General features: G+C 35.9%; 1 protein-coding gene across 1 annotated transcript in view; it reads left to right on the top strand.

Annotated features, from left to right (window-relative positions):
* LOC102590221 (callose synthase 9) overlaps window positions 1–14,508 on the top strand; it is a 49,103-nt gene that overhangs the window by 6,638 nt on the left and 27,957 nt on the right. The window contains exons 5-18 of the mRNA XM_006354133.2: window positions 743–866; window positions 6,042–6,149; window positions 6,224–6,349; window positions 8,294–8,383; window positions 9,186–9,283; window positions 9,467–9,584; window positions 9,973–10,098; window positions 10,830–10,906; window positions 10,980–11,058; window positions 12,033–12,155; window positions 12,474–12,576; window positions 12,668–12,791; window positions 12,935–13,124; window positions 13,226–13,278. Coding sequence (XP_006354195.1) covers window positions 743–866; window positions 6,042–6,149; window positions 6,224–6,349; window positions 8,294–8,383; window positions 9,186–9,283; window positions 9,467–9,584; window positions 9,973–10,098; window positions 10,830–10,906; window positions 10,980–11,058; window positions 12,033–12,155; window positions 12,474–12,576; window positions 12,668–12,791; window positions 12,935–13,124; window positions 13,226–13,278 — 1,539 coding nt within the window. The remainder of the gene's footprint in view (window positions 1–742; window positions 867–6,041; window positions 6,150–6,223; window positions 6,350–8,293; window positions 8,384–9,185; window positions 9,284–9,466; window positions 9,585–9,972; window positions 10,099–10,829; window positions 10,907–10,979; window positions 11,059–12,032; window positions 12,156–12,473; window positions 12,577–12,667; window positions 12,792–12,934; window positions 13,125–13,225; window positions 13,279–14,508) is intronic.

Genomic DNA, 14,508 nt, shown 5'->3' with positions numbered 1-14,508 from the left:
TTAGATATAAGAAAGTAGTCATCGGAATGATGGCACGGTGCTACACAAATTAGATATGAGAAAATAGTCACCGGAAAGATACACGGCGACCCAACTTTTGCTAACATAATTGTTGGTCGGACCGGCGGCATATATGGATAATAGCCTCCCGTGGGCAGCGGAAGCTCTTTGATTGTTTACCAAGATCGTAGAGGCTCTGATACCATGTGAGAAATATAGGAGAAGAATATTATTGAGTGTTGTTGTACACTAGAATACAATCCTTTACCAAGTAGGATACTATTTACTATTCCTATTCCTATTCTAAATAGGATTGTATAAACCTATTCCTATTCTAATAGGATTGTGTAAACCTATTCCTATTTTAACAAGATTGTATAAACCTATTCCTATTCTAACAAATGTCATGTAGTTTCATGGGAGGTCATAGTCCTTCTTGAATGAATTTTTCAGGTAGATATAATTGCGAAGAATGAGGACAGATTCAAACTCATCTTAGATACAGGGGCGGGGGGACTGGGGCCTAGAGTGCAATTTACTTGTGTTTGGACCCATTTGATTAGTTTCTTTTAGTAGATCTTAGAAATAATTTGTCCTTTTTTAACTGCTGGTGTACTGGAGATTTTTCTATTTTTAATAAAATCACTTACCTTATAATTTAAAAATAAATAAATTTGTCTTTTTGCTGAGATGTTATTTTAGTTGGTTGATTTGTTGTGTTTCTATTTTTTCTAAAAAATAGGTTGGAGCGTAAGACTGTCCAAAGGAAAAAGGTTTTAGCGACTCTTAAGGTTTTGGGAAATGTCCTTGAACAGTTGACTAAGGAGGTTTCCCCTGAAGAGGTGGATCGGTTAATACCCGAGGAGGTTTGGTCTCTTATTACCTGTACTTCTTATTTAAGTGTGCAAGTCCTTGCTTTTGATGTTCGAGCAGTCTTTTGTATGTGTAAATAGCTGGTTGTGTCCTCTTCTTTGATTTGTTGATTTCTCGCTATGATCCTTTTCATTGAAAGGTCTTCCAACCTTTTGAGTTTTGTAAGAGAACTTCTCTTCAAATAGAAGTCACATTTTGCAGCATGCAATTGCTATGAATAGCCTTGTCATTACCAATCAAAGGAAAAATCACTCAATCGATGGAGCTACTTATGTTATGTTAGCAAGAAACGTTAGATGACTTGACATAGGGGCTGCATCTGTTTCCTTACGTGTTCTGTTCCAGTTAGATAAATGACTGTCATCCCAATCTTCTCTTAGATAACTTCACGCCCACATTTCCTTAACATGTTTTGGTAACTATAACCCTGGAAAAAAGTAACCAAAAAAAAAAAGGGAACATCTACTTTAGTATAATCCATAGTCAGCACCCCTAAACTCAAATCTGTTACCTGTTTTGATATTAACTCGTCACAACTTACATGTGCTGCACCTATATCACTTGTTAACAATTACAAATTTCAAGTTTCAAGCTTCCTCATTAAGATTCAATTGTTTATTTTTCTTTTCTTTCTCCTGGTTTCCACCAATAATCTCTAATGGTACTTCATTACGATTCACTATTCCCATTTGTATTCCTTCCCGATTAGTGTGTTAGAAATTTCTAGAATAATCATATAAACATTAATACATAAAGAAAAAACAGAAAAGGGTCAAAAATACCCTTACACTATCGGAAATAGCTCACATTTACCCTTAAACTATATTTCGGCTCAAATATACCCTTCCCGTCAAACTATTTGGTCAAAAGTACCCTTCTTATTAACGAAAGTTGTTAAATTCCATGTGGATGCCACATAAGCGCCAATAGGTTCCACTGCCACGTAAACTAATAAAATTTCCCCTAATTTTTCCCTCATTTCTCCATTTCCCTTAGAGTTCCCCTAAGCTATGCTGTTGAGTTCAATAATCTTGTTGACAATGGAACATGCCATTATCAGAAGCTAGTTTGGGACTCCTTTTTGACCATATAAATTCTTACCACTGGTTCATACAACAAATGCCCTTACTAAACACCTGACTCGAGATCAAGAACTTCAATGGTTGATTATTGGTTGCATGGCTTTTAATATTTTCTTTACTTCAATCGTTTTTAAGGGAAACGGAGAAATGAGGGGAAAATTAGGGGAAATGGATGAAATCATGTCCAAGGAAAATGGAGAAATGAGGGGAAATTTTATTAGTCTACGTGGTAGTGGAACCCTATTGGCGCTTATGTGGCATCCACATGGCATTTACCAACTTCCGTTAAAAAGAAGGGTACTTTTGACCCAATAGTTTGACGGAAAGGGTATATTTGAGCCGAAATATAGTTTAAGGGTAAATATGAACTATTTTCGATAGTTTAGGGGTATTTTTGAGCCTTTTCCGAAGAAAAAATAAGCAATTAGTTTGACTGCGTGAATAAATATATAAAGGTAGTTCTATGCATACGGATATGAAATATATATTCCAAGGAGTAACTTCCTTCCTGTATGTTTCTTTACTTAATCTGATTCTAGATTCTCATACAAATGCTATATTGCTACCGTAATTCATACTAACAAGTAACATCCGTTGCTGATAACTTGTTATAAAGATATGGTGTTAATGGGTGTTTGGATTGGACATATATTTAATGACTTTTGACTTTTAAGCTATTTTTTGGTTTTGGAAGTGTTTGGATAACACAAAGTGTTTTTAAGCACTTTTTTAAAGCTGAAAAAGTACAAAAAAAAGCCAAAAGTCAAAAGTTGGGTGTTCCTAATTTTGGCTTTTAACTTATAAGCCTTTTAAAAAAAGCCAATCCAAACACCCCCTTAATCTAGTGAAACCTAAATTGAAAAAGAAATGCATGCTATTTTTATTATCCAACATCATCATTCTTATATATATATATATAAATTTTTTCGCCCTCTATTAAAAGTAGGTTTAACATTGACATATTGAACCATAAATACAATAACAATAAATAACTTGTAAAGTGGAAAATTAATTTTAAAAAATACAATTTCTTTTCAAAAGATGATTAAATAAATCAAATTGAAACCATCTCGAGTCATAGTTTACGACAAAAAAACTCAAACAAAGAATTATATTTTGAGAATACAGATTACAGAATACATGATTTGCATAAAACTCACATGATGTTCCTGTTGTTACTTGATTGCTTAAATATTAATTAAAGCAGTTTCTTGTTGACCATGATTTTGATGAAACTGACACGCAAGACTTCCCCAAGGAGAATACTATTAGAGATGAAAGCCCGACAAAATCATGGAATTTTATTGTTTTATTAAGAGGAAGTTGAATACAATTTTTTCCAAAAGACGCAACCTTTCTGGAGTTGTATCTTTTTAATTTTGAGTAACTCTCTTCTCCAATAAACATGACTTTTTAAATAGATGCTACCATCAATTTACTCTTTTGTCCCAATTTGTATGACACACCTTCCATTTTTGTCTCTCTAAAAAGTAATGCCTTCTTGTATTAAGAAATAATCGAACTTTAATTTTCCTATTTTACCCGCAATCGAGATAACTTATAATTACACAGATATCTATGGCTTGTTGTTGACCACAAGTTCCAAACGTCTTTACTCCCCTCTTTTTTCAACTTTGTGTCCAGTCAAAGTGCATTCCACAAATCTGGACGGAGGGAGTATATCTTTTTTTCAGACCAACAAATCTATATCTATTTGTATATTTAAGATAACTTTCTCTTACACAGAGTTGTATCCTTCCAATAAAATGACAAGCCCTTTGAAAAGTTCTTTCCTAGTGGCCAAATAGTTTCACTAAAAATTAGTCAATAATGAAAGAACACAACTATTTAGTGAAGGCACAACTGAAATCAATATTTTTCAGTTTTTATTTAATTGCTACTCCCTCTATTTCAATTTGCTTGACCTACTTTCCTTTTTAGTCCGTTTAAAAAAGAATGCCCCTTTCCCTTTTTAGCAACTCTTTAATTTCAACTTTCCACATGACATGTTTAAGACCACAAGATTAAAGGATATTTTGGTTTATTTGACATATCTTTAATTTAGGACCGCACTATTCAAAAGTGGTTCATTCATTATGAACTAAAAAGTTGGTTCGTCTGTTCATCGGTCATTGAAGCAGGATACCTGTCACTTTCCACCAAGGGGCAAATGGAAAGAATCACCTAGTATTTTTGTCTCTGCTAAGATTTGAACCTGATATGTTATGACTCTCAACCACTTCATTGGCCACTAGCCCACACCCTTGGGTGCAAGAGAGTCGGTATGCTAATTCCTCATTTGCAAATCAGCCCTACCTGTAGGTTCTTTTCTGAAAGAATAAAGAATTGGAGGAGGAAAATTTTGATAGAATTTGAAAATAACAAACGGCAAGTTGAAGGCAGTAAACTAGTAAAATGTGTTTATTTTTCATATTTCTAAGCTAAGATTAAACAAAAGGATCTTAGAGTGTCTTGGGTTGGGCCAGGAGGGTCTCTTAACGCCTTCTTTTTTCTTCTTATTGGAGTTATTTCACAAAGACTTGCTAGGGTGAGGAAGAAGGGGGAACAAGCACACTTGGAGAACGCAAACGACTAGCCCTTTGAAAAGTTCTTTCCTAGTGGCCAAATAGCTTCATTTAAATTTTGTTAATGATGAATGAACACAACCATTTAGTGAAAGCACAACAGAAATCAATATTTTTCAGTTTTTATTTAATTGCTACTCCCTTTGTTTCAATTTGTTTGACCTATTTTCTTTTCTTAGCAACTCTTTAATTCCAACTTTCCACCTAGAATGTTCAAGATCACAAGATTAAAGAACATTTTGGAACATTTGACATATCTTTAATTAGGACAACAAGATTCAAAAGTCTTTTTTTTTTGGATAACCATGGTGCCAGGGTCAACTTTCGCGCACCTCGATTGATACCATAGGAAACCTGCCACTTTCCATCAACAACAAGTATCAAGTAACTCTGTCCACTAAGGTTAGGACAGATGAGAAGAATCACTTAGTATTTTTGTCTCCCCTGGGATTTGAACCCGAGACCTCATGACTCTCAACCACTCCATTGACCACTAGGCCACACCCTTGGGAGCAAGATTCAAAAGTATTTTTTATTTTATTCAACTCTGTGCCAAGTCATAACAGGTCAATCAATTTGAGATCGAGGGAGTATTATTAAATATAAAACTATAGATTATAATAAGAATATTTTGATCTTTTAGCTTTTAACTTAGGGCTTCCTACTTTTATAATAATATACATTTAGATTTTTGTTTGATTATAGTTGCTATTAAATATAAATATGTTACTAAAAGGGTATTTTGGTCGTCCAAACTTTTAGTTTAGGGCTTCCTACTTCTGTAGTAGCTAGACAGATTAGTCACTCCATGCTTGTGTGGGAAATACTAATATTTTGATCTAAGTAAAGATTGTATTTGTTTTCTGATATGGCAATCAATTTAATAAGTTTGATGTTCTCATACCATAAGCTGTTTTTTTAATAACCGTACCATAAGCTGGCTTTTGAGCTTTTTCAGCTACTTGTATATCATCTGTTTGTTCTAATGCCTCTGAGTTGGATAGGTTCTGCATTCAATTGTGTTCCTCCTTTTTTCTGGGGGTAAAAGTTTCCTTCTTTTTTGTTGTTCAATATGTTCAATTTTTTGTTGTTTCCGCTGCACGATAGTGGTCGTTCACTTGTGCAGGGCATTTATTTTTCTTCCTATTCCTAGTAGCAAGTTGCTAACAGTCCTCATCCTACAAATGGGTGTAAAATAAAAAATCTCGAGGTAGCTTATTTATTATTTTTGGTCAATGTTCATAGTTTTTTAAGATTCCTGCCGTACATGAACAACAATTGACGTGGTAAAGACTAAAGAGCACATGCTGAAACTTCTTATGAAATGAAATGTCCTTGGGCCGATTCATGAAATGTTTCTATGTGCTGGTGCAGTTCCACATGCATGTGCGTTCAAATAGTTTCAATACTTGGTCTTGCTCCTGATGCATGTGCAGTCATTCATTTTCTTGATTCTTTTTGCATCTGAAATGCTATTTTGGTGCTGTGTTGTTACTTGCAGCTAAAACGAATGATGGAATCAGATGCTGCTATGACTGAGGACGTTGCCTACAATATTATTCCCCTTGATACCACTTCAACTACAAACGTAATCGTGTCCTTCAGCGAGGTTGATAATCTTTCCCCTATCACTTTTAAAAGCTCCTTGCATATTTGTTCTAATGTAATTCAGCAAAATGTCAGGTACGTGCAGCAGTATCAGCTCTGAAGTACTTCAGAGGCCTACCAAAATTGCCTGGAGATTTTTCTTTACCATCAACAAGGAGCATCGATTTGTTTGATTTTCTGCATTACTCTTTTGGATTTCAGGTTCGTATACTGACTTCTTTTGAACTTCAATTGTTGTCTCAAAGTGTGTTTCTGTATGCTCCATAATACACACTCCTTTCTGATTAACAAGTGAAATTTTCATATTGCGGTATTGTTAATCATATTTCTTGACTGTATACAATCACAAGAATAGCTGCGCCTCAATCTCAAATAAGTTGGTTCGGCTATGTGGTATCTTCTCTCATCTTGTTGTGTATTTTAACTCATCTCAAGACCAATATTGTATAAAGTACAAGTGCTATATATATATTTTTTTTTTTGAAACTGGTAAGGTTGAATTCTTCAGCATTAAGGGTATGCTGGCTACCTCCAAAAAGGGATATTTCCTATCAAATCTATAATCTGGTCTATATCATCTATACAAAGCTGTTTACACCAAAAAAGTAGAGATACTATACAATTCCATTTAACTTTGTGGATGGAATTGGATCTATCTTCAAAATATCTTCCATTTCTTTCTTTCCAGACTGACCTCCATGATGGTATTAACTTCCACCATCTCTTTTGACTCTTACTGCCTCCCCTCCTAATCCTGCAGCTCAACAGATCTGATGTATGTTCTGGCATTGTCCAGTTCATGCTTGTGATGTTGAGAAACAAGTTCCAAATTTGAGCAGTAAACTTACAATGCAGGAAGAGATGGTTATTTGTTTCCCCTGTCAAGTTGCACAAAAAACACCTAGGGACCAGTTGTCTGCCTTTCTTTTGTTGGCATATAAAAACAAAATTTGGCGGGGGAAGTGGGGGATTTGGTAGAATTAATTGGAAATGTATAAGTTTAAGTTTTTGAGTAAAAAAATTCTCAGCTCAGTACAAAAGGTCTCCAGGTGACTAATACAAATACTCAATGCAAGTGGAACTATTTCTGGAAAAGAAGCATTCCTACCAAAGTTAAGTGCTTCACTTGGTTGGTTATCAAAAGGGCCTGTCTAACTCAAGAAGTGCTATGAAGGAAGGGAAGACAACTGGTTCCTAGGTGTTTTCTGTGTATGGTGACTGTGGAGACAAACAAGCACCTTTTTTTGCATTGCAAGTAACAGCTCAGCTGTGGAATTTGTTTCTCAACACCACTGGCCATTGCTGGTCCATGCCTGAGCATACAACAGACCTTCTTTGTTGCTGGATTAGAAGAGGGGGAAGTAAGCCAAAAGAGACGGTGGAGATTGATTCCTTCATGTATTATGTATATGGTGGTCGGTATGGAGTGAGAGAAATGCCAGATGTTTTGAAGATAGGTCCAATTCCATTCATAAAGTCAGATGGAATTGTATTGTATCTGTACTTTTTTGGTGTAAACAGCCATGTAAGAAGATACTGAACAGATTATAGATATGATAGGGAGTCCGTAGTTTAACTTTTTGGTGGTGGCCAGCATATCCTTAATGCCGAAGAATACAAACGTACCAGTTTTTAAAAAAACAAAACAAACTTTTTGGTTCTGAGCTTTATCATCTATACAATGTTACCTTAATAAAAAAATTCCCTACAAAGTATTATATTGTAGGGGCTTTGTGAATCGGATTGCAATGTCTAAGCTAACTTTATCATTTTAGCAAGTTGATGTCTTCTTAATTCTGGGTATGTTGTTGTTGTATGCCTTCTTAATTCTTGCCTCAAGTTTAAGTAGTTGTCTTAGTTTCTCTTCTCTATTTTGTTTGACAAGTAAACCTTTCATAGTGAAGAAAATATACTTATTTACTCAACAATAATTTCTTTGAGCTAATGACGTGTGCGCTTGATTTTGTGGTGCGGACTTTCTTGCTTCTTCTTTCTCTTTGTTTTCTTCCATTTCAAAGTACAAACATGTTAATCTTTGTTTTTCTTTTGTCTCATCTTTTATCCTGCAATTTCCGTCTGTTGCTTGTTTCATTTTCATCGGTTTCAATTATGGCTTTGGTGATCATATTACTGTTGATTTGGCAGCAAGGCAATGTTTCCAATCAGCGAGAACATATTGTCCACCTCCTCTCAAATGAGCAGACCCGGCTTCGTATTCCTGAAGAACCTGAACCGGTAGGTTTTATATCGTCTTTTACCTTCAAGTAGATGTTATATTGAACGTGCAGCTAGTGTTTTTGCTTTCTCTTGTTGTACAACCTTATATCAGCAAGCAGTTTTATTCTTCATCCATTAAAGAAAATCATTTGTCTAAAAGGAAAGATGTAATGCACTTTTGAAAATTGGAGCTTCTATCGTATCCTATGTTGCTTATACTTCTTTTAGCTTAGTTGAGAAATCTTGATTGTTGTATTTGGTCAATGAGTTATAGCTGTGAGAAACCACAGTGTTGTTTGGTTGTAGTGTAGCTCAAGAACATTTTATCATCCACTTTTTGCATATCATAGATGGGACATCTGTGCATTTTTCTAGCTAACATCAACGAGGTGCTAGTTATTTGTTTCTTAAAGTTGTTTCCTTGATGATCCAATGAGATTGGTTAATTTTGTTCCATTAATTTGCTTTCATTCAGTTTAGGTCTTCTTTTCCCAGCTTATGCACTTTCATCTTATTTAAAGACCTGGAAACATAGATACTGTGAGACTTGGTAGTTTTACTGTCTTGGTTCAGCTGCTGTTACCAAATGTTGGCACTCTAACAGACCACGATATCTGGGTTAAATTTTTATTCAAGATGAATGAAAATATTTTTACTTGATACAAAAAAAAAGATATCTTGAACTGGCCATGTGTAGAAATCTTGTCAATTATTCTGTCTCTTAGCAAAGAAGTGTAGAAATAAGAATATCTCCCGTCTCTTATCGATTACCTTCATTAGTTTATTTCTAAGTCCATATTTGTATATCTTTGATTTCTAGATATTGGATGAGGCTGCTGTACAGAAGGTCTTCTCAAAATCCCTTGATAACTATATCAAGTGGTGCACCTATTTGGGCATCCCACCTGTGTGGAGCAAGTAAGATTTATGTCCAGTGTGTTTTGAGCTTGAACCATAAAATCATTTCGTCTTAAATGCAGTGAGAACTGCTATAAATTTTCTACTTGCAAAAATCCTTTCATCTTAGCATAGTCAATAACTATCATTGACACTGTTGGTTTTGTGCTCTGAGTTTCTGATACTTTGCTTCTGTTTTTGCAGTTTGGATGTAGTTAGCAAGGAGAAGAAGTTGTTATTCATTTCTTTGTATTTCTTAATCTGGGGTGAAGCCGCTAACATCCGATTCATTCCTGAATGCCTGTGCTACATATTTCATCATGTAGGTTAATTTTGTGTGCATTTTGTCTCTTGACCATTTGGGAAGTCTTGCTGCTAAGTTATTCACTCACGTACTTTTAAATTCCAAAGAGAGTACATCCTTTTGATTTTATGATCTCCATTTCTCCTGTGTTTTCTTCTTGTGATAATTAAAGTACACTCAGGTTTGCCTATCAATATTTCAAGTTAGTTCCATAAGTGTTATTTCCTGTCTCAAGGGTGTTAACTTTGGTGGGAGGGTATGTGGGACTGTGGGCTAAGAGGGTGAGCTATACATTTTTAAAATGAAAGGTGAAAGGTGAAAGGAGAGAAGCTATTATTGTGATTACGTCATCCTAAGTTTTGTTTTCTTACTTATGCTTTGCTTGGAACAATCAATTTCATGACAGATGGGAAGGGAGCTGGAGGAGTTACTACGACAACAGGTTGCACAGCCGGCTAAGAGCTGCATGTCTGATAATGGCGTGTCATTTCTTGATCAAGTTATATGTCCTGTTTATGATGCCATTGCAGCGGTATGTTTTTGTTTCTTTCCCTGTTGTAGCCTAGTTTTCTGTCTCTAAAGATCTTTGATTGAGACACTTATATATATGTAAAATATTTCTAAATATGTGTCTGCATATTCGTACTTGTCAAATCTGCTTTTGATTTTGGAATTACTATTATAATATGTGGTGACATTATTGTCAGTATACATATTAAGGCCTCTCAGTATTCGTGACTGTGTGAAGTTTTATCATCCCTACTCGTTTTAACCATTGTTGCAAATTGGTTAAAACTATTACCTACTTTTACTACAACTATCTCTTGCAGTCCCTTCCACTTCCACTGGTTTCTTTCTCCTTTTTTTTTTTTTTCGCTATTAGAAGATGCTGTTGGAAGTGAAACAATCTATAAATCTTCAGATTTGATCTTTCGCCATGTTCAGTTGCTTTTTACGCTTTCTAGCTGTATGTTGAAGAATATAATCATGAAGCACCTCCCGGAATAACAGATCTATTGCTGACATGTCATGTTTGTAAGCTTCATATTACTATGAAATTCTTAAGGCTTAAATCTTCCCTCGTGTAGATTAACAACCCATAACCAGTTAAGTATTAACTATTAACCTTCAATATTCACAATCTTAGTCTTGTTTTCCTTTTTATTCTGCTGGAATTGCTGGCGTTGGGGGTGTGAAAGGGTTGAAATAATGCAATGCAATATCCATTCCCTTTGGGTTGCTTATTGATTTGTTAGCTTACAGGAGGCTGGAAACAATGAGAATGGCCGAGCACCTCATTCTGCGTGGAGAAACTATGATGATTTTAATGAGTATTTCTGGTAAGCTTTATTCCCAAGGGTGTAGGATTCCCATTGCTACAATTTTCTCATCGACCCTCCCACTGCTCTGCAGGTCCCGTCATTGCTTCAAGCTTAGCTGGCCATGGCGGACAAATTCTTCTTTCTTTCTAAAGCCAACACCCAGATCAAAGGTTTGAGACTTGCTCTTGGTAGCATTACGCATGTTAAGCAATGATATCTATTTTTATTAGATATTGCTGTAGGTATACTTGTATCATTTTGCAGGTTATAACATGAAAATAAAGAGCTTCCTGTCCACCATTTAAAATTGTAGTGTCCCTTCTGCCATAAAGAAATATAGTTTGTCCTTGAAAGGAAGTAAGATTGCTCCACAAGAATATTTATACTAGGGAGGTAGATTTACAACCTTTCACTGAAAAGGAAATAATCTTACCCAAAATAAAGAGCTTCCTGTCCACCATTTAAAATTGTAGTGTCCCTTCTGCCGTAAAGAAATATAGTTTGTCCTTCTTGAAAGGAAGTAAGATTGCTCCACAAGAATATTTGTACTAGGGAGTTAGATTTACAACCTTTCACTGAAAAGGAAATATTCTTACCCCCCTTCTTTTTTTTTGGTTAACCATAGTGGCCAGCTTGCTCGACTAAAAAACACGGAGTACCTGCTACCTTCCATCAGCACAGGTACCGGGTAACTTTGTCCGCCAAGGATTGGTCAGAGAATAGTATTTTTGGCCTCTGTTGGGATTTTAACCTAAACCCCTTTTTAAGATTGTTTAAGATTGTTCTGATATCTTTTAGCTTGTGTGGGGAAATATTTGACCGCAATCTTCAGATGTGTGGGGTGTTTGCATCATTTTTCATTATCCTCTTAGATTTATGGGTACTCAACGTTAGTTGATTTTATATCTAGGTGGCCAGGGATAATTTAGTTTCAATCTAGCCACCGTGAATTTCTTAGATTGTACAAACTGGTAGACTTAAAGCATGTGTTCATTACTGATTTTCATATGCTCTAGTGTGAAACATTTTTTCGTTATTAATATACTTAGAAGCATAGTTCTCTTGTATCGTGCTAATTTCTGCTTTATAATTTTCTAGGTTTCAAAATTTTTAGCTTGTGATTACCTTTTTCTACCTGCTGCAGAACATTCTTAAATCTGGAGGTGGCAAGCGCCGAGGAAAAACTTCCTTTGTTGAGCACAGGACTTTTCTCCATCTTTATCACAGTTTTCATCGCCTTTGGATGTTTCTTTTCATGTTTTTTCAGGTCTGGTACTCGTCACTGATAGTGATGATATTTCCGTTTTTCTCTTAATCTGCTGTTTCTTGTAATTTTTCGTCTCATCCTTCATATGTTGGAGGATTAAGAATACATTTTATCATTTTCTTCAATTACTTTTTTCTTTTGCATTTTTTTGTCATGTTGTGAGCAATTATCTTACTCTCTTTGCTTGATTTATGAGAGCAAAGAATTTAAGTTTGCTCTACATCAGTTGATTGCTTGAGGGGTGTTTGTTTCTTGTCATTTCTTTGTTTTCAAGAAATTATCTTCAGTTTGTTTGCCGCTCCTTTCCCATAACCACAGGGATTGACCATCCTTGCTTTCAATAATGAGCGATTCGACTCAAAAACACTGAGGGAAGTTTTGAGTCTTGGACCTACGTATGTTGTGATGAAGTTTCTTGAGAGTATGTTTCTCTGGCTTCTCTTTTCTCCAAAGGTGCTCCTTATTTACCAGTATAGAACTCTAATTGTACCTGAATCATTTACCTATTGTAGGTGTTCTGGATGTTATCATGATGTATGGTGCATACTCTACATCAAGACGTGTAGCTGTCAGTCGGATTTTCCTTCGTTTTGTTTGGTTCAGCATAGCTTCTGTGTTCATATGTTTCCTTTATGTGTATGTAGCTTCTTTTTCTTTATGGGCTTCACAAAGTTTCTTACTTTTATTCTTCCTTCGCCTTTTTCGTTCTTTTCTTCTTTTTGTGGCAACCCACCCCTTTTGTATTGTGGAATAACATTTGGTCATGTTTCCTGTGACAGGAAAGCGCTTGAAGACAGTAGCAACCAAAATTCCAACTCTACTCTCTTCAGAATCTATGTTGTTGTTCTTGCAATCTATGCTGGAGTTCAGTTTTTTGTCAGCTTTCTGCTGCGGATTCCAGCTTGTCATAGTTTGACAAGTCGATGTGACAATTGGTCTGTGGTCCGTTTCATCAAGTGGATGCACCAGGTCTCACATTTTTTATCAGATTTTTTTGAAGGATGATCACTCTTTTGTGCCCTTGGTTTGAGATGTTCTATTAATAATTTCTATCATTTTCTTGTCTGAAGGAACACTATTACGTTGGTCGGGGCATGTACGAGAAAACTACTGACTTCATCAAGTAATTCTTTTATCTTTGCTGCCTTCTGTATAGAACCTATGTTGTGTTATGTACTTCTAATGATGCGAGTCTTTCATTTTCCGACAATAAGTCTCAAGAGATAAATGACGAAAAAAAGAAGTTCCTGGGATCTCTCTGTCATTTGTTACTTACTTTTTTATGCTGAATGTAGTTTTACCTTAAGCAAGACAAACTTTATGTTTCTGAATCAGGGATCTCTTGTCCCTTTCGACTTGCCTCAAGTCACCTACTTTGAGTGTTAAGGGGGTAAGTACTGTTCAGAAGGAACAGTGGTTGATCTCCAGCCTTTGGCCTTCATAGGAGGGGAAAGTTGTATGTCCCAATGGGCTGAAGAAAAATATCTTAATTTTGGGAAGTTTTTGGGGGTGTCATTTTTAGGGATGAGGAGACAGTTATTGAGCTCTTGAATAGCATCGAGCTAGAGGCTAGAGGGGATGCAGAGTTGGTGACTGAGGACTTGATGGAAAATAAGTCAACGGTGGAGGTACAGAAAACGGAGCAACAAATTGTGGGATATTTTCTGTAAAGAGTGCCTATACAAGAGGTCTCCAGGTGACTAATACAAGTACTCAATGCAAGTGGAACTATTTCTGGAAAAGCAGCATTCATACCAAAGTTAAGTGCTTCACTTGGTTGGTTATCAAAAGGGCCTACCTAACTCAAGAAGTGCTACAGAGGAAGGGAAGACAACTGGTTCCTAGGTGTTTTCTGACTGAGGAGACAAACAAGCACCTTTTTTTGCATTACAAGTACACTGCTCAGCTGTGGAATTTGTTTCTCAACATCATGGGCTATAGCTGGTCCATGCCTGAGCATACAACAGACTTCTAAGTTGCTGGACTGCAAGAGGGGAAAGAGCCAAAAGAGATGGTAGAGATTGATTCCCTCATGTATATGGTGGTCAGTATGGAGGGGAAGAAGTGCCAGATGTTTCGAAGATAGGTCCAATTCTATTCATAAAGTCAAATAGAATTGTATTGCATCTTTACTTTTTTTGTGTAAACAGCTATGTATAGAAGATATTGAACAGATTATAGATCTGATAGGGAGTCTGTAATTTAACTTTTTGGTGGTGGCCAACATATCCTTAATGCTGAAGAATACAAACTTACCAGTTCCAAAAAAAAAATGTGGTGTATGGTAGAAGAAACAAGATGGTGAGTGGGGATGTTGGAGGGGCTAGGGAGCCTGGAGGGGGGGGGGGGGAAT

Source organism: Solanum tuberosum, unplaced genomic scaffold, assembly GCF_000226075.1.
Source record: "Solanum tuberosum cultivar DM 1-3 516 R44 unplaced genomic scaffold, SolTub_3.0 scf00172, whole genome shotgun sequence".
NCBI lineage: Eukaryota > Viridiplantae > Streptophyta > Magnoliopsida > Solanales > Solanaceae > Solanum > Solanum tuberosum.
Note: the sequence above shows the minus strand (reverse complement) of the source record. Positions and strands in the feature narration are given on the sequence as shown.